Source organism: Odontesthes bonariensis, chromosome 17 (assembly GCF_027942865.1).
Source record: "Odontesthes bonariensis isolate fOdoBon6 chromosome 17, fOdoBon6.hap1, whole genome shotgun sequence".
NCBI lineage: Eukaryota > Metazoa > Chordata > Actinopteri > Atheriniformes > Atherinopsidae > Odontesthes > Odontesthes bonariensis.
The window spans coordinates 15642968-15663669 of record NC_134522.1 but is presented as its reverse complement, the minus strand read 5'-3'; the positions used below and the strand labels follow the sequence as shown (position 1 = coordinate 15663669).

Genomic DNA, 20702 nt, shown 5'->3' with positions numbered 1-20702 from the left:
CCACACTGTCGCATCCACCTGTCCTGTCAAGCTCCGTGCTCATTTGATGTTCTGTCAGAAGAGGCTTCTCATGGCTCGAAAAAGAGTGAGGAGCGGATTAACCAATTCTTCTCTCTACATTTAGGTTTATATTTAGAGCAGGGAGTGTTTCAGTATCAGTATACATACTGTCCCACTGAAGTCCAAAGACATTACAATACACTCTGACTTCCCAAGCCCTCTTGGTTTTAATAACAGCTGACAATGTGGAAATAACACAAAAAACACTTTTTTCTTTTTCTCCTGATTTAGGTTAATAGGGAAGCATTTTACTACCCGAATATAGACATAAGTGTGAAACTAATCACTTAAACACAAAATCAGAACTTCCCATGATTCCCAAATTGATATCAGATAGTTGTAGTAGTATGAACTGCTAATCATATTATAAATATTATATTATTATAATTATCAAAATAACCGATAATGTTGAAGGTTGGCCCCCATCAGTTGTGTTTGTTAACATGGAGTTTCAATTACACTGTATTTAACCAACACAATTTGAAATATTTCACTGATGGTATATGCAAAATATACATGTAATTCTTATGGTGAACTACCCATTAAACATGAAGGATCAATGTGAAACAAAAACATAAGTTATTCATGTTTATATAGTCAAATTATCCAGACATAATAGCTGTACTGTATGATGGAGCCAATATGTTTGTGCTGCTTTTCATAGCTTGTCTCTTTCTTCTTTGTAGCTTTGAGTTTTCTCACTTGCCTTGAGTTCTCCCCTGAGAGATGAAAAAAAAAGTATTTCTGCTGAATGTCACTCAATGGCTGCACTTAATTTAGTAATACTGAAAAAAGATCTCAAGAAGGGTCAAGTAACCGATAGATGAATGAATTTAACAGTTTTTTTTTCTCAGAATCTAATGTAGCATCAAAGTATACTGAGCAACGGTCAAACAAAGTGACATAAAAGTCTCGTTTTAAATGTGGATTTATGGTTACAGCAGATTCCCATACTGAGGTTTAAAGGAGTTCATGTATTAAATGACATCCAGCGATGATGTCCAGAAATACTGTGACAGTAACAGCAGGGAAAGTTTCACCTTCACAAATGAAGCAGAGTGACAGGAACCCCTTTAACCTGAGGGCCATGCTTCGGTTTATCTGTCTTTAGAGAGGTTATGGTATGGTTACCAATAACATTACAGAGTGAAGGGAGAAAAAAAAGATTTCCCTCCTTTTCCTCTTGATAAGTATCTGTCTCAATCTATTTTATGGCTTTTCAGGACCCATGCCAGGGCACAGAGGGGAAAGTCAGGTCTTGTAAGTAAATTACAGTAAAATGGCAGGTATTTCTCATCAAAATCTAAACTGACTTTTACAGGCTTACTGTCAAGGTCTATTACTTCATATAAAAGAGGGCCACCGAGTTCAGTTGGTTTTCAAGCAATTTTACACTTGGGTTCAAAATGGGAAGAAAACACGGTTCAATAAGGCATTTATGTTTTTGATTGGTGGGGCATGTGAGATGCAGGGAAGGGGGGATGATAAGGGAGCAATGAGAACAGGAGTATTTCTAGGATGGATGGAGATCCAGGTTGACATTAATTTGGGTCTGGCCTTGACTAATGCAACTATCTCCAAGTATGAGTTCAAGGGGCTTTTCACTGGATGAATAGGTGACAGAAGATGGATATGCCATCTGCTTTTGTTGAAAAGGGAGGCACATCAGCTGAAGAAGTGCAGAACAGAGGAGAGACACGGATTCAAAAACAACATAGATGGTAAGTGCGTACATTTGAGTACTCATTCAGAAAGATATTTCGAATAAAATTAAAGACTACAGTCAAATATCTTATTGAACAATATTTGCAATCAATAATAAGCTACTGTAACACAGGGTGAGCACAAGGTGATAAAGAAATTGTTGTGAACATTCTTAACATTAAGTGAGCATGTTTGCCCTAAGTGTTATCGAACAATGAGAAAAAGGCCTGGGAAAGACAGCTCCTTTGTTTTCTTCTCATTAGAGTGGGCCGTCTCACACTCCACCCTTGACTGCCTCGTTATTCCTTTAATTAATCAGTTCTCATCAACGGCAACCCTCTCATTCTTTCAAGGGCTCAACATCCTGCGATTTACTGCCTCCACTTACCTCTAGCAATCCTGCATGTGTTTCTTTTATCATTTCGGAATCATTTTACCTCCCCTAAAAAGTCCCTCCAACCCCCTGCCTCCTCTGCTTGGGACCTCTGTCTGATTATTATGCCATTAAGTCTCTCCTCCTCTCTTCTGAAAGAGCAGCAGGGTCCCTCTCCAATCTTAAGAAGTCCTGTTTTTTTTTTCCTTCCTTTCCCTGAAATTACCCGGCGACACGTGCCTGAGTTTCTAATTGGCATGCCCGTCCCTAGAGACAACCCCCTCCCTTCCTCCTAATGAAAAGCCTCGGCCTTAATTACACTTTCCAAACGCTGATTGTTATTGACAAAACTCCTGTGGCTCGGACAAACGACGGCAGATTAGCTCCATTACAGGCAGCCCTCCAAGAAGAGAAAGAGAGGGATTTCAAATCGACAATGCAAAGTGGGGGGGAGAGGAGCTTTCAGTTTTTTTTCCCTCCGTGTACCTTGCTTTTAATTGTTTGGACCATTGCTTCACTTAAAATGTCTCTTTCTTTCCTGATGCCTCTTTTCTGTTCCATTGTGTTGCCGTCAGTGTACTTCTACTGAGTGGACAAAAGCCCAGTTATGTTACTTGAGAGAAAATGTTCATCTTTTGTCAATAGACAGGATTGCTGATGGCAGCATGGGTAAACAGGAGGATTTGGCGTAACGCTTTTGTTTGCCTGCAAAAGGTACATAGACTGTCTAAAGCTGATAGGGCTGCAATGTCCAAAATCAACACCTAACATCAAGACAGAAAGCCTGTTCTCCATATAATTCCTACAACCATTTACTAATGAAAATTTACCGACAGCAATGGATGAAAGATGTAATTTGAGCTGAAATATAAAATTAATATTTTCTTGAGCTCTTAACATCTTATTTCACCATACCCAAACCCTTTTATTTAGTTTTTCTACTGCATGTATTCCACTACTAAGTCGGCAAAGCTTAGTCCTGAGCAGCTGTGCCTGTTGTGCAGATTTTTTTTTTCTTTTTTTTTTACAGGCTCAACAGTATCTTCATCCTCCTGATTAATCTGGAGCATAGCGCACAGTTTCACAGTGGGAGGCCTTTCATTGCCTCTCTAATGAGAAACTATGATACATCATGCCACCCTAGTCCCCAGGCACGCAGACATTGCAAACACAAAACGGGACAAGAATAATAGAGTATCTTTCTGAGTCGTCGTCGTTCCCCCCCCCCCACCAGAACTGCATCAGGGCAAAAAATCCCTGCACTCCACCCAATCTGACCTCTGAGTGATGATGGCGTTCACCGTACTCCAAACATGACAGAAAATGCCATCATAATCTAAAAAGTTGTCTTTCCCATGTCAAAAATGTCCTGATTGTTTGTGCTTTATATCAGTCATTATATAGAAAAAAATGTGTAAATTGTACAGTTCCCTTTAAGAATGTCTGTGGGTTTTATTTTTACAAAATAGCAGTTATCTATTGCATACTTCAGTGAAATTGAAAAAAATAAAAAATAAATTTCTGTAGGCTGCTGGTCTCAAGAGGTAAAGAACACATCTTCCACACTCCAGTGATTTTTTTTTTCATTTTTCTTTTTAAACATAGTGAACTGCTTTGACTGGCTATGTTTCAGAGTTGTTGTGAGGCCAGAGGTGTTGTGTATTGAGGATGTTTGTGTCTCGTGATGCGGCAACATGGGATAAAATACTTGTATTGAGTGTTTGCTGGGGGTATGTGGGAGGAGAAAAATACCTTGTATTGTCCTTTTAAAAAAGGCTTTGCAGGCCTCACAAGAGGCTACCCCATAGTGATACCCTGAGGCTATATCTCCACAGACCAGGCACAGCCTCTTGGGAAGGGAGTTCAACATGTATTCGCACTTTATGGACGAATCCTCCATGATGGTGCTGGAGCAGTCGTCGTAGCGCTTGCGGCAGGTGCCAGCGCCAAGCCCGCTGGGGGTGAACATAGGTGGAGAGTCCAGGCCGTTCGAGTGGCTGTTCATGGTGCTGACATAGCCTCCACTGGCGTCTGAGTTGCCACTGGGGCTGTGGTGGCTGACTGTGTCGATGACCGAGGAGGGACTGGACGGCTCCGTCTTGATGTAGGACCCACAGCTGGAGGGCAGATGCCGTTCATCAGCGGCCATTCTATTCAGCAGCCTGGGGGAGATATGGGATGGGATGGGTTGGAGGGGGAGGATTGTTGGGAAAAGGAGGAGGAGAAGGCGAAGATGATTAGAAGAGATTTTCATGTAGATTTTTATGCAACATATCAATGCAAAATATGGCGAACAAAATATGATGACTATGCTGCCATTCATGATGATTAGAACAAAGATGCTAGGTTGTAGGAACAACCTACAATCTATTCAATTGACTTTATAATCAAAAATAATTTTATCATGCAAAATGTACACAATTAAAACAAGGAGAAAAGGTAGTAGATGAGGAATTTGATAAGTCTCACGTGGTTTCACATTCATATTCAAATATATATCCAACATATTCAAAGTGTTTCTGTTTTTTGTCTTTCACTGCAATTTTTTGTTCTCTTTATTACTGTGTTCTAGCATTCCCCATAAACCAGCGAACCGGGGGAGGATCCTAAGTGCTTCATTAGCCACACACTACGGCAGCTGTTAAAGTGCTTCAGAGAACAAATACACACAACTACAATACTCATAACCACACACATTGCCCACACAATATAAACACACAGACAGAAAGAAAGGAAACGGAAAGAGAATGGGAGAGCACTCAAATAAACTAACTCGCAGGTTCACACACACACACACACACACACACATACACTGAGTACATGAAAATGGGGGGCATCGCAATAGTTTTGAGAGCACAGTGGACCTTGGCTTGTCTCCTTGAGTCAGCAGTCAACCAAAAGGAAACATGATGGCAAGATATTGACTTTTTCACTGTCTGCCTAATAACTGTATTTTGGAGTACATGTAATCTAATGCTGTAACGTGTGCAGACTAAAGTGCAGCTTTTTGGCTGTGGCCACAAAATGCACTCGGAAGCCTTCCGTGCCCATATAAATCTATTACAGTCCTGCTCTATAACCTTTAACTTGAAATTGCACCAGTGAACAACATGAGGGGTAAAAAAAAAAACTTAGACTGGATTCAACACATTTTTCTGATGGTGAACAAGCAAGAGATGAATTACTCAATGTATTGGGGAAGCCGTGTAGACACACTAACCTCTTTAGGTCAAGGCGAGGTCACTCACTAACAGACACACACACCCCTTTGCATTAGGCACAACTGAAAGGGTAAAAGGTTGCTTGCACTTGCCTGCATTAGCAAAATTGAGCCATGCATGGCTTATGCAAATGTGGACACAGGGGTTCCTAGAGAGTAGCAGCTAGGTGGCCAAAGTTGTGCTTTACCTCCATTAGCATATTGCCAACTAATGGTCATGTTTACATATTTGACAAGTCAGTTTACCATCAGTACGGGGGGGGTTTCCCGCTGGGCTCCAATTGTCTGATTGGACGACAGCTGTCTATCTCAAGCACTTCAGAACAAACAGGAAATGAGAGGCCGCCGCTGCAGTGGCCTCTATTGGTCGGCCAGGCCACTTCTTGCTCTCTCAGGATGATTTAATTGTGGGGATGGGTGACGGAGGGGTTCAGGCCCAGGGGTCAGTGGGTCAACCTTATTTTCTTACCCTGGCTTCCTGGGCCCGTGGAGAGAGGGGGGTCAGCATGTCAAATTAAATCACATTCCAGGGTTTCCCTGCCTGCTGTCATGTATATTCATCGGAGCTCCAGGTGCCTATCACTTCTGGAAATTCACAAAAAGGTTAACTGCTAAAATAAATAATAAAAAATGCCCCCTGTTAAAACCATTGACCTTGTGGAATAAGCCCTAGTGCCTGAGCACTTCTGGAATTCTTCTTCCAATATAATGTCTTCACTGCATAAAAGTAATACACAACCACCAATCTTCTTGAGATAATGTGGTTCAATTTAGATTTGTTTCAGTTACAATGCATATAATGCTTCCTTTGTCAGATTAACATTTTACTCTACTTACAAAAATTCAGAAAGTCAATCATTTTCTCTCTCTCTAAAATAGTACTTGCTGCTCTGGATAATGAATGCAGATTGCATCTCTATAAATTAACACACAGTTCTGTGTTCATCTGCTTTATGCTCTATGTTTCAGATGGATATGTGCACCTGCGCAATAGGGCATCTGCACTTGGCTTATTAAAGGCTATATATTAAAACGTAGGAGAACAAGATGGCTCCATTTAGCTTTTATTTCACAAATTCAGAGTAAGCTTAACCTTGGTTCAAAGGCCATCCTCAGGGTGACACTTAGCATAATTGCATAAATGTCTTAACTGTTTCCCCTCAAGCTCAATGTGGTCATTTATAATAAATGTGCTGGCTAGAATCCCCCTTAACTCATTCTGCTATGACACATTATACCACTGCTATGCTTATGTTTTTAACAAGCCTGCATATATTGATTAATGATACTCAGGGAATAGTAACTACTTAAACCTGGTGTATTAATCAAATAGTCTAAAATATTTCTATAAATATTCGTAATCTCTAGTGGGACAGGTCCAATTTAAATCTATAAATACAATTGTACGGGGAAAATGAATTATGAGCATTAAATAGTTTGACAGCAGCAATAGTCCCAATAAATAATTCAGTATGTGGGGCAGGTACTAATTAGCTTGTGTGCTACACAGACAGAGCAGACAGGAAAGGGTTTGCTGAACTATCTGAGACTTGATGCTGAAAAATCTATAGTTCTTCCTTCCTTCCTCGAGGTAAGAGCTTTTTTATATTCTGTTGCCTGGCTGCCCAAAGGAACAGTGCTCTTCTAAGACACAGTATCTCCCCTTCTCTCTTTTTTCTCTCTCTGTTCCTCCTCCTTTTGTTCCCTTTGTACCGATCAAAATTCATGCTGAGTAGTGGGTTATGGGCCCACAAACGCACACTGCGCAGTTTGGTTTTAATCTGATTCCACCTGGCCCTCCTAACAGCATTTCAGATCCCTAATATCATTCCACTGGTGCTGCTGTGACCAGGATTAGCTGGCCTAACGATCTGGCAGCTCGGTCTCACTCTCCCTGCTCAGGAGGAGAACCGTGGAGCTCTCCCGTCTCTACGCTTTCCTCGCCTGCAAGCAAAATTCAGAACATTCGCTGACAGTGTTGTAAGAATGTAGAAAATTCAGGATCTAATTGAGCCAATTTGTAAGTATTCCAGCTGAGAGCTACCCACCCACTTCAGGAGGACACTGACAACCTCTGTTCTCAGTGTGACTCCAGCACTCAACCTGTTTCATGTTTAAGTTACAAGAAAAAAAACTTGTACTCGAAATTCAGCCTAACAGTAAGTACATTTCCGTTTTTTTTTTATTCCACTCAAAGGGCCACCAGAAGCTAAAAACACCATTTTACAACAATTGCTCACCCCATTCTAGATGTGACATGCCTGCTACCTGATCAGACTGCGTAAGTGACAGGCAAAGGGTTGATGTGGGGGTTGACATCTGAAGGCAGGGTGATGGTGATATCAGATGCCTCAGTAGGGGCAGATCTGTCTTGAGGGCCTCAGGCAATGTGGCCTGATAAGCCACTAGCCCCAGAGTCAGCGCTGGTAGGACGAACTCAATTAGCTCCTGAAAGACCTCCTCTCAGCCCGGCTCAGCCTCCCCACCACATCCAGAACCCACAAGCAGCTGCCATGTTGACCTCTCCTCTTGGGGCCTTTGGGGCTCCAACACACACAGCCAGGGACTCATTTTTGGGACAGCAGAGACCAAAATTTGAACAGACCCACAAATGTCACAAAAATACATTTAGAAGCTTGTATGCCACCTAAGGCGCTCTGTGTGTGTTCTCAAAGGGGGGACATGAATATGAAAAAGGTTTGAAGATCAGGGAGCGGTTGGTGAGGCCCTGCGTGGCCCTTGGGAGAAAGGAAACGATGGAGATTTCAAAACACACTTGGCTAAAATATGGAGGATGGCTTTTTGTGAAACTGGTTCCAGGTTAATGACCATCAGGGGAATAAGGGGCCAGACTCTAGGGGCAATGTGCATGGGTGTGTGTGTGTCTGTCTTGTGAGTTTAGAAACACTATGTCTGAGTGTGTGTTTGTGCACCAGGCAAAATATGAAAGATGGAAATTCGGGAGGGTAGGAGAGTTGGTTGATGGCCGTGGTTTGGTTGGAGGCAAGCCCGGCTCTCCAGAGGGACCAATTCTAATCTATGAGGGAGAGGCCCCTAATTTTGGAGTTTCTCATTCATTAGTCCTGGTCTGGCAGAGAGAAGATTGAGAGGAGGGGGGGCCCTGAAGAGAGGGGAGGGGCCTCTTTATTAACGGATATGCCAGACACTCAGGAGAAGCTGACAGAGATTTATGACATTCAGATCTATGGAGGCAAACAAAAGTGAAGTTAAGGAGACAGAAAAGAGAAAGAGAAGAGAAATTAAGCCAGCAGATACATGAAGAGATGAGATGGAAAAGAAAGAGGAAACAGTGTTTATTGTACCGATGGGGAGCGAGGGCCCTGGATCGATAGGGGGATGGCTAGGGGCTAGTGCAGGGTTACCATTTTTTTTTGGGGGGGGGGGGGGGGGGGGCATGCTGTTTTGCAGCCCGGGTAATTAAGTTTTTTTCAGGTTGCAGCAGAGGATTATATTTAGCTGCTTCACAGCTATGTCACTGTAGTCTTTATAAAGCTATGAGCTCACTCCACTATGACAACATGAGCCCCATGCTCCGGCAGCACCACAAGATAGAGCTGCCCAAGAAGCAGATCACATCTATTGATCCCCCTCCTGCTCCTTCCTGTTCAAGAGATGCTGCTGGCAGGAAAGAGAAGGCCTCTTGTGATACAGGCGCTGCTGTTTGTCTGACGTAAACTGTCTGGGCCGCACTGGGCAGATCTAGTTCTTATAAGGGGCTGATTTCAGGATGTTGAGGGAAGCAACTGGCGAATGACAGAGCTACTGTCAGTGGGGGATGTGAGAGACTTGTCTTAGTATGAAAAGCGAGGAGTTAAGAATCGTCTATGCAAACCCAGAGGAAAAGCTCTCTGCAGAATTGGACAGCTCATCATACTGTATGTTTAAAAAAAAAAAAAAAAAAAAAAAAGTTCAGGGATAATTCCAGTCTGCCATGCAGTACATTTGGGATCAAATTTCTAATTTTGCCTTTTCATTAGAAAAGATTAGTTTTTATTACACCCATTATGTAGCACAGTCATGGTATAATTTAACAACATAAATGGCTCTTGATAACTACAAAAAGTAATTATAGTCAACTGGCAAAAATGACCATTAAAAACAGTTTCGTCCAAAGCTTGTCACAAGAAAACTGGTGTGATTAATGGCATCAGACACAACCTGGTGTTGTGTGATAAGTTACTTATACCCTAGCGGCAATATCACAATACATTCCCTTGCAATACTGACACATGGGGACTCTTCCTTTACTATAAATGTTTTAATTCTGAACTGCATTGCTTTTGACGGGTAATCTCTTTGTCCTATTCTGCTTAAAATCTAAAGGAAGATCACAGAAACTTAAAGTTTTGTGCTTCATTTTGTGAGGCATCAAAACATTTTAGTATCAAAGTGTAATTTTCTCTTCAGTCAGACAAATCATGTGATGAATTGTAAAGTAAAGTTTACAAGATATTGCTTTTCCTATAAAGTCCTATAAAGATCATAATGCCATCATAAGTATATCTTCAATGATTTTGGGTCAATCAGATTACTATTCTCATATAAGAAATGATCTCATGTACTCTAAGGTAAAGTACTGATATATAAAGATGGGATTTTAAATGATGAATAATGGAAACTCTAAATCAGTCTAATATTCAAAATCCCCAACATTTTTTTGGTGCAATTTTTGAGTCAAAACAGATGCAAGATGGTTAATTTCATCAGAAAGTTGAGGGGTTGCGTTGTATGTCTTTTGTTTTTTCCTTTTTAAACCATGAGTGTTTGTCACTAACAGAAAGAAACATTATCATAGAGGTTTAAGGCTATTTGACACTGTTCAATGTAAATCACAGGTTTAGACACAGTCACTGTGCATACAGGGGGGCTGAGGCATAGAGCCATGCATGAAATTACTTCATTAATCTTATTCTGATAGGCCGTCCTTGTTTAGGGGGGAAACTCTACCTGCTTAAAACAAAGAGGCAATCCCACCTCCCCCATAACTTATCCTCATCATCGGAAGAGGAGCCAAATATAAACAGACAGACACAAATGCAAGCACATTCATGCACGCACACAAATATACCCTTCAAAATTAACGGGCCAAAATCTGAAGGTTCATCAGGCAGCCGGAATGATTTAAACACCATCAGATGTGTCAATGTTTGCATAGGCTCACAGTCAGTGTGTCATCATGGCTCACAACTATGATCAAAATGATGAAATTACATGTTCATCCAGTTGAAAATGCAACTTGATTTCTTACATCTTAAATTGCTGTTTGAAGCACACATTTCAAACAACTCCTCAATTAATTGATAGGACTAAAAAAAAAAACTCTATTGTTATGAATGTCACACGCCACAGCAGTCGACACAGTCATAGCAATAGCCTCTAGCTTTTTACAGGCTCATCTCTACCAGCTGCCACACATTCTCCATAAATAGTGCTGGTAATAAAAAGGCGGGTAGGCCTAACTGATTTATTCACTAGTGTCCACCACCACACCATTCAGCAATAATTAAACTTTGGGGATATTTCCTGAATTAATGTGTCTCATTTGCAGGGGTGGGGGGTGCCATCTAAATGTGCAATGCAGCATTCACAACATGTAGTGGCGTGAGTTCAACAGCCAGTCACTCAATGTGACCATTTGATTCCACTTAGTGCTGTAGGGGTGGTTTCATAAGAAGACAGTTTAATGTGAACATGTTTTGTGACCAACAGGCAAGTACACACACATAAGTATACAGTTGTATAATCTGCAGACAGGTGAACACACACTGGGAGGCAAACACACGCTCTGATACTCAGAAATCTGTCTGTTATCAGATTAAATTATTGTATTACAAGAGAGTCAGAACCCAGCCTGATAACCTGATTGAAATGAAATTTAATTTTCAGTTCACTTTTTTTATTTGAGCCACTGAAAGGTTTGCAGAGGAGCCAATAATTTAAACATCTGGGCAAAACAAAACAGACTAGGGCAAAACAATGATGAACTTTCCCTCTGTAGGTTGATGGATGATCTTTGGTTGCATTCTCTGGACAAATCTGATAAATTATGGGGCACACCCTCTCACGAACACGTCTACAACACAGCAAAGTGTACACACAGCATCAGACTTTTTTTTTTTTTTTTTTTAAACAGTTACAACATTTGATGACATCATGCATGAGAGATTTATGTCCAGCTATGCACTTGGTGTTTTAAAATGGGAGCCTAAAAGATTTGAATAAGGGTTTCCGAAGACTGATGACAAAAAAAAAATGTGTTTGGTCTAAATGCTGTAATGGAGGCAAGGCTCACCCAGGCCATGCACAGAAGACTTGGTGAAGCTGTCAGTGAGAATCAGGGCTGCTACTGTGACGGACGGTTTCAATATTGATTTCATAAATAAACAAAGCTAACCATCGATCCTAATGTTATTTTGCATTTCAATTACTGCTCTGAAACATAACCTTCAAACAACTGACCGCTCAATACCAATAGCCTTCACTGATAAACACCCATATAGTTACCCACCTTACATCACATTTTCTAACCAAGTGTAAATTACTGGACTGGAATTTGTCTCAAAGAGTCAGAGAACAGTTGTTTCCATGAAACGTGAAACATGGGTAACGTCACTTTTAGTGTTTTCCGTTTGTGCTTTCTTGTAACTTGTGCACTATTCAAATACCGCTGTAAGCATCGTATTTTTTCTAAGTAGATATTTTTCTCAGGCTCTGTGTTCTGCTGTTTGTGTATGAATACCTGCATACGTGCATGTGTGAGTGAATGAAGAGGAGCCCTTCAACGTTGAAGCAACAGGAAGAAGTGCTGACGCACCGTGTCAGTGATAGCACTCTGCTGCCACAAGGGCATGAGAGCCCACATAGGCTAGCATTATCCTTATAGACTAATGGACCTGGTTATTTTTAAACAGATTCTCACAGTGCGGTGGAGGTGTCCAAGGTTACCATGGACGAGAAATCAGGAGGGACGCATGCAGTGATGGCTGGTGGTTTCCATGCAGGTAGATGCTGTAAGATAGACTAAAGTAGGTAGGTAATCGCCAAGAGGTGTAAAGGTCAAACATTAGCTCAATAGATTTAGCATGTTATGACAATGCTGACATGTTTCAAAACTGTACAATAATATAAAAAAAAGTTAGTCTATTGTGCAGTGAGTTTTATGTCATGTTGGTTGTTATGCATAGGAATAGCTGATAATCAATATAACTAGATTTACATATTTTTTTGACAATGTAGAGTCTAAGGCCAGAGGGACAAATAAACCAGAAAAAAAAAAAGATAAGTCTGAATATTCTACTTATTATTCTATCAGTAAATGACTGGAGGAAGGAAACCATCAAAGTAAGGTGCTTGATGCAGCAGCTCCTTAAAAGCCAGACAGAGTGCCAGGCCAACATCTATGAACCTGAAGACCTCTGGAGCTACAGGGTAATGACCAACCACAGACTGCCAATACACTCTGCATCCCCATTCACTCTGGAGAGGGACAACATGCTCCCCCAGCTCAGCTTGAGCTGAGTGACATATTTACAGTAAGAGTAATCATACTAGATACCAGAAGTGAGAGGGTTCCAGCGTGGCCATTGGACTCAGGAATCTCTCTAATGAATTGGACAACAAAGCCCTGTTGATACAAGGAAGAAGTATTTAGAATCGGGCAACAAATTCAACTTAAGCACAAAAGGTTTTCTTTTAAAGACACACATCCCATCACCTCCCAAACGCTGTAGGAGATAAGGAGGGTGGGAGTGAGACAGTTGGGAAGGCTGGGCTCCATGCTACAGCTACAGAGGCCACCAGCTTCTGGCTCATAGCTGGGTGGCCATTCTCGGCCAGAAGCTTCTTCTGGTAATGTATTCTGAAACCAAATTACCGTAAGCTGATCCCATCTGGATAGTGTCTGTGTGCGGCTGCTTTGGTTACCCACCACTGCCTCTAGTCTGTGATAGCATCTCCATGAAGACAGCAAAAATCTGATTAACCCAATAACAATGAAACACTTGGTCAAAGAGCAAAGAGCTTTTAACTTAAGATACACTAATGCAATTCCCTCGCCTTGTTTTCCGAAACCTAATAAGAATCAAGTGGACGGACTGCTAGAGATGGGTGTTTGCAAGCTCTAATGCAGCAAGCTGGGAATGAAGTCAAATAAATTGAAATGTAATTCATCACTGTGTGCTAACTTCTTTCTGCCTCTAAAAATACATTAAAAAGCTCTTATTTCACAGAGGGAAATTGGATAGCCTTGTTAGTTTATTACCGAGGCTCTACAAGGGCTTAAGGAAAGCATGGGTGTTGACAGAATATTTAGAAATGAGAGTCACATCTTAATTCACTGCCGCTCAAATCTTGTGTTTTCTAGCAAGCACTGAGAGACTCACTCTGGCAGCCGTAACTGACCTCTTAACTGTGTGAGCACCCGCTACAATACAAGATCCACAATAAGTCTGTCACACTCGTACACACTCATACACACTTCTCATCTCACAACAAGATCAAATAATTATCTGGAGTTAAACTAGTTGAGCAAAAGTAACATTAACAGAGCGAAATGAGTAAGACTCCAGTGGCGATGAAAGAACCGTTTCAGTGAAACCTTTGAAGACCTAAAAACTAACATGAGCTTAATTCTGCTGCCAGTTTGAAAAGAAACAAGAAAAAGCGTGTCTACATTTTAAAAAGAACTCATCTACCATGTAGTTCGCAGATAGTGGCGATGTCCTTGTGTAAACTGAGTGATTACACCTTAATGTTATACCTATTACATTGGAGCACATACATTCCACTAATCCTCTGTCCCAAGCATCATCCAGCTCTCACTAAGAAGCTGCAAATACAGTATAATTATTAGATTAGATCACAGCTGAATCAGACAGCTAGTGCTGTAGAGATCCTATAAATAAACAGTTGGCACTTATTTATGTAATCTGAATAATGGTAATTATTTCTACTTCTAGAAATAAGACATCTTTTTAATTTAATAATTTTAAAATATATAAAATGTATTACATATATTTACTGACAGCAATTGCAGTGACTGATAAATGAACGGTGGCAGATGTTACTCATACAACAAACAGCTGCTCACAATGAAACTTCAATTTTCAGTTGAACATTATTAAAAAGTATGAAAACATTCATGTAAACCTAATATTATGAACCAATGTGCAAAAATGCAACTTCTTTCTTGTTTAAGAAGTCGTTAGAAATTCATTTGTATTTCTTATCATTTCATATAAATCAAGAACATTCACTAAATTTAGTCATACTGCAAATTGAAAATGAATATCAGATGTTTTGAGGGCAAAGATTTAACATCAAACATAAATATCAGTGTCATAAAAGGTGGTATTTTACTGAAATATATTTTGCCTCTGGAAATGTATAACTTCTATATTAATTAATTTAAGATTATGTCCTTTACCTTTAGGAATAAAAGTAATATAAAAAAACAAAAACATGTTTCTGAATTTTGAAACAAGAAATCAAACAATCTGAACTTAAAACATATCAAAAGTAACTGTGTTTAATTTTTCAATCTGTCCAATGAACATATTTGAACTGCACATGTGGGATGTTTTGAAAAATTAATAAAACTTGGAGAACACGTCTTAAAGTGATTGTATGTTTTGGAGTGGTGTGAAGATTTATTTCAGTATAAATAGAAATATCTGTGGATATACAATCAAAATTAGGAGTCGCAGAAAAAAAAAGCAAGAAAAGAAAAGAACAAAGACATTTAAACTCAGATAATCTGACACATTACAGAATTCCACTTTTGCTGCTGCTGATTGTGTGGTTTTGTATGATAGGTGTATCAGTGAGAAAACTGAACATTTAATCACTTTTTAGGGGAAAAAAAGATATTTGCTTTTATGTTGAAAATTCTAACCCGTTCTTTATATGACTTTTTGAATTTGCAGTGATTAAAGCTTAAAGCAAAACCAACTCCACAAATGTGTGAAGATAAGCAGTTTACACAAAGAGAATTCAGCTCTCCACCCTAACAGTGAACCGTTTTATGAAGGCATTTAGATGTTTGTTTTACTTGAAAATCGAACAAATTAAAATTTGAAGCCTTTCTAAGGTTGAGACTTGATAATATGAGGAGATCATTTAAAATAAGGCACAATTTACTGCTATAAAAAAAAGAATGTACTTTATCATTTGAAACCAAATGTTACAGATTCTTATGCAGAAAACTGAAGTTGTCCAAATCCAGTGGAGGCATTGAAAATGTCTCTTAACACATAATAAGCTCTCTACAAATGACTTACTCTGCACACATCAACAATGTCATTAAAAATGATGAAATATTAGTGTGAAATTAACTATAATATTGACCAAAAAAAATTATTTCATGCAATGTCTTTAATTTGTTGTGTCTAACACATTAATATTATACCATACAAAAACATTATTTTCAAAAGGATTAAATAAATGAATATTTCCCATAACTAAAGATTATTATTTTTTTATTAAGTGTAAGTTTTTGGTAGATTTACAAAGTTCCCCGACGAAGGCACTGTAAGCCCAGAGTGTCCCAGCAGCCAAAAGCTTTTAGGACAGAAGCTTGCCTGGCGTGCCGCTGACTGATACAAGCCTATCGGCTCACTGAGGTTACAGGGTCCACTCTCTTGTCTTTCCCCAGCTACAAATATGTATTACACCGTGCAATTTATCCTCTCCAATTCCACGGATTCACATTAATCTCATCTCCTCACAATATTATTCTCATGCTGTCTGTACAACTGACTCTAACAACAAAGCCATCAGCAAACAAGCTCTTAACCCAACCGGACAGGTACCCTGTATTCTTTAGGGAAAAATAAAAACACACACTTTGCAGAGGTGCAAGGTAAATCAATTAGCCATGCTCTGAATGATATTCATAAGTACTTGCACACATGATGTGCCCGCATAATAACTGAAGACACGTACACAGTTGCACCTGCTCTGTTGCTCTAATGTCAAGTCCGCTGTGACACAAAATGCTTAAAAAGAATGAACACAAGAAAGTGCAAATTTAGGAGTAAGAGTTGGTGTAGAGAGCTTGTGAAGGGAGAAACCAGGGAAAGACATCAATGTTAATAGGGGAAAAGTTCAGTGTCTAGCACGGTTCAAGAAACAGAAAAAAAAAAAAGAGCATGAAGAATGAAATTAGGAAAGAACGAGTGAAAAAAAGAAAACAGCTTAGAAATAAAGTGCAATACAACAGCTGGGTTAGAAAGAAAAGTGAAAGGCGGAAAGAGAAGAAGGTGCACCTACTGGTTATGATAGCTGAGAGGGTCTGGAAGACAAAGTTCTGAAATGTCCATCAGTCCAGTTTTAGCATTCCAGGAATGAGAGGAAGAGGAAAGAGAAAACAACTGAGACCCGCTTCTTCCCCAAATGATAGCACAGCACCCTCAGAGACAACGCTGCCGAAAAGCCCCTCCAGCACCGCTCCCCCCCAGCCTGCACAGGTATGTCGGACTCTGATGGATTGAGTGTGCGTGCATGAGCATGTGTGTTGTGTATGTGTGTTTATGTATATATGAGTGCGAGAGAGAGAGAACGAAAGTGTGTGTCAGAGTGTATGTAAGTGAATGTGTGTGTGTATATGACAGAGAACGAGAGAAAGACAGGGGGAGAGGGTGAAGGGGGTGGGACAGATAGACGGAGAGGTAAAAGGGGGGTGAGAGACAGAGAAGCGCAGGCAGCTGCGGGATGAGCGCTAAGATGGAGAGAGCATGAGAGTGCGAGCGAGAGGAATGACTCTTTCCATGCTCGGGATAGGGCTCTTTAAGACTCAAGGGCTTGATGAATATGGAACAGCTGCTGTTGGCTGGCTCTGAGGGGCAGGACTTAAAGCGACAGAGGGGCCGGCGGAGGACCGGGGAGGAGGGATCCAAACACTCACTCCGCTATGCACAACACATTGCTCACACACACATGGACAAAACAACCGATCACATGAACAACAGAGATGCAACTAGGAGAACACGACAAGTTTCCATCTCAATTAAATAAAGGAGACATATGATTCTGAATTTTTTTTAAAAATCAAATAGGTAGCATAGCATTTGTGAAATGATGAAAAGACACTTTTCCTTTTGTGCTGCAAACTGATCATATAAGAAAATATATCTTTAGATTTTGTATCAACATTTTTGTCAGTGACAGTTTTCACAATGACTTCATAATGAAATACACTTCCAGTACCCACACATCTCTTTAAGTTTCTAGATCTTTTGGGAAATTTCTATAAACTAAACACAACCCCAGGAAAAATCTAAACAATACATTTTCTCACATCGACACAGAACTTTACAACTCGGAACCTCTTTGACAATAACTTACAGTCAAATTTGCATCTGTAGGATGAACATTTTGTCACTCCCTTAAATAACAAAGCTGAGTCTGACTCCAACTGAAGCCACACGACAGAAAGTTCCAGCAAGCAGCTGAGTGCATGTTCTGCAATTCACTCTCAAAAAGCAATAGCTTTCAAACCACCAAGGACAGCAAATGTATTTATTGAGCTGTGCCGTTTAGCTCCATTTGCGGGTGTTGCATGTGAGGGACCATTGTGAACCTCTCACCACCTGTGAGGGATGAGCTCAAGCCATAACTCATATTCTGAAAGCCCATCAGCTTCTAAAGCAGCAGAAAATCCAGCTCTGTCTTCTCTAACCCCAGCTTTAGAACCGCCTGTGTTTCACTGTTGATCAAGCTCAGTAAGAATGCAGAGAATGCAGATAGCATTTCACAGTCAGTGAGGGTCTCCGTGATACTGTATCCCCACATTATAGGACCATAGCTTACCATGGCATCTTGACACTTGGCTGAGTCAAGCAAGAAGAAACAGCAGCTTGCCCAATTCTCAGAAACTCACAAGGTGCCTGTCAGCCGTCTTCAGCCTCTTCAGTAAAAATACAAGAGAGTGGGTAGGAGTGCAAGATTCATGCAAAAAGGTGTGCTGCGTCGCTCTGCTACTCTTCAGTTTTCTCTGCTGAACAGGAACAGCATAACCCCTGGAGAGGAGTCCAGTTCCATTCATCGGCTCACGTTTCTATAATCAATTCAAAAACATCACGCAGTCCCTATTGATCATCACAGGCCTACTGATGTGCAGCAATAGTGCCTCCATAGTGACACAGATCACACAGCATCTGCTCTCTTTTCTGTGACAAAACAGCAGCTAAATAAATGAAAATCCAATTAAAATTGATAACAAATCAGGTTAATTCAATAAAGGGGAATAGAATTGCTCTCAAACACAGCTCAAAAACTTCAATGTGTGAGAAATATTCAAAAATAAGGTGAAATAAGACAGCTTATACACTGATAGAGACTATGACACAGTCTATATCGCCCTGAATTACATTGACAATTAAATCTAGATCATTCAGGGTGTAAAAATGTCTTTAGGAATTTCAAAATTGATAAGAAATCAAAACTATTTCAAAATGGTTTTTTATAAAAACAGTACCATAGGTCTCAAATGCACCAAAACAGCACACTCTTAATGTAGTCCCATTGATGTCAGTATGCCTGGTTACCTCTAAGCAGACTGATACTTTCTCATGACAGACATGAAGTGCTTTCATTTTGATAACAATTCATTTGACAAATCACATTTTGCAGATTATCAAATAGACCTGTGGTGAGTAAACATTCCATCACATGTGGCATGACAAAGTGTGACAACATGTCAAATGATGTTTTTCGTTGTTGTGCTTTTAATGATTGAGATTTCTGTCTGCAATTACTCAATCTGCACACTTCACATGTGTGTTTGTTTACGTGCAGTGCATGCGTTGGTAGCACATTTAGATAAGATAAGATAAGATAAGATAGATTAGATAAGATTGTCAAAAGAAGAAGAAAAAGATTCACTTCAGGGTATTTAAACAATGAAGCTTTCAGCACTGTTCATTTAGAGTTGTATTTACTGTTTGCATGCAAAGTTTTAAAACACAAACAAAAATCACATCTATTTGTGTCATTAAACAGTGATACTCCTTTTTCCCCTTTTAGTCCAAAAGTGCCATAAGGAACTTGAGCTTCACAGAAGCACACACATTACAAAGTTACCCAGTGTGGGGGCAGCTGAACAACCTTAAACTTTGGTTTGTATGAATGATATCTTCAATTTTCGAGACCATTTTATTCAATATGCCATATTTGTCATGTGATAACAATTTTGGCCCAAGACCATAAAAGCGCTCAAACAACCTGTTAAAAAAGCTTTTGAGAATAAAATTGTAACGTTACAACAACTGTCTGCATTTAACAGTTTGGCCAATACATTCATCTTACAACAGAGAGACAGCCAGGCCTAATGTCAAGATATACAACCCATAAGCTGCATACAGAAATAATCTAATCGATAACATAATTCAGTCACTGTTCCCAGAAGAAAAGTGTTGCACGTCCGCGTGCACGGCACATGCTTCAATTTAGACCTAAACCGCGTGCAAACTGATGTAATTTACATGTGACATCTTAACTCAAACTAACTCCAAACTCTAGAAATTACTGAATTAAAACTAAATATACAAAATAGAGAAAATCTTAATATTATGTGTCGGCTGTGTGACTGGAAGACAAACAACGGCTGATGAATGTGTACCTTACTCGGACAAGTCATGTCACATCCCCGGCTGGGCACAGCGCACTGTGGACGTGGTGTCTCCAGGTGGTGGTGGTGGAGGTGGTGTGGCTCTGTGCGTCTGAGCGCGCCGTTTAACTGTCACTCTACGCAGCCACACTATCAACTCCTCCTCCGGCGTGCGCCCTGTGGCTAAACCAAACACCACCACCGGCTGGCAGCAGGAAGCCGGACACCGGTGAGCCAGGTCAAATGTGATTCAAGTAGGAAAAGTTGCCAGAAATAAAAAAGAAAAACACAAGTTATCAGTGAAACAGTCTGAATTCAACACCTACTTGTTTCTTCTGTGTTAGGAGAAATGCCACCAGATTTGGAGGGTAAGCTACATATACTCTTATTTTTTTTTATAAATTTTGCTGCTTCTCAGTTCTGGTCTACTATAAATGTGGCAGCGCGTCCTCTGCTTGTGCTTTTTGTCTGTAGCAGCTGTTTAAAGACCTGAAAGTAGTGTTAGGCTCCCATTTGGTTAACTTGGCCTCTCTGCTCACCACCCCAGGGGATGCGGTGGGTGGGCTTTCACCTGAGGAAACTGCAGGTGATAGCAGACATGAAACGGCTGAACAGCAAGGCAGCCGGCTAGTTTCCACCGTTGATGAATAAATAACAGGACAATAGCAGCGTCGCGTCTGTTTGCAGAGATCACAGTTACTGTATCACGTAACAGGCGT

At 40.3% G+C, this 20702-nt stretch overlaps 1 protein-coding gene across 4 annotated transcripts in view; it reads right to left on the bottom strand.

Moving 5' to 3' along the window:
- esrrb (estrogen-related receptor beta) overlaps positions 1–17111 on the bottom strand; it is a 40335-nt gene extending 23224 nt beyond the window's left edge. For 2 of the 4 annotated variants that reach the window (XM_075448122.1, XM_075448123.1), the window contains exons 1-3: positions 16647–17111; positions 12934–13002; positions 3890–4299 (exon numbers count right to left, since the gene is read on the bottom strand). In XM_075448122.1, the coding sequence (XP_075304237.1) occupies positions 3890–4299; positions 12934–13002; positions 16647–16696 (529 nt within the window). In that variant the 5' untranslated portion in view covers positions 16697–17111. The remainder of the gene's footprint in view (positions 1–3889; positions 4300–12933; positions 13003–16646) is intronic. The other 2 variants (XM_075448124.1, XM_075448125.1) reach the window with 1 other exon arrangement.
- Positions 17112–20702: the final 3591 nt, after the last annotated feature.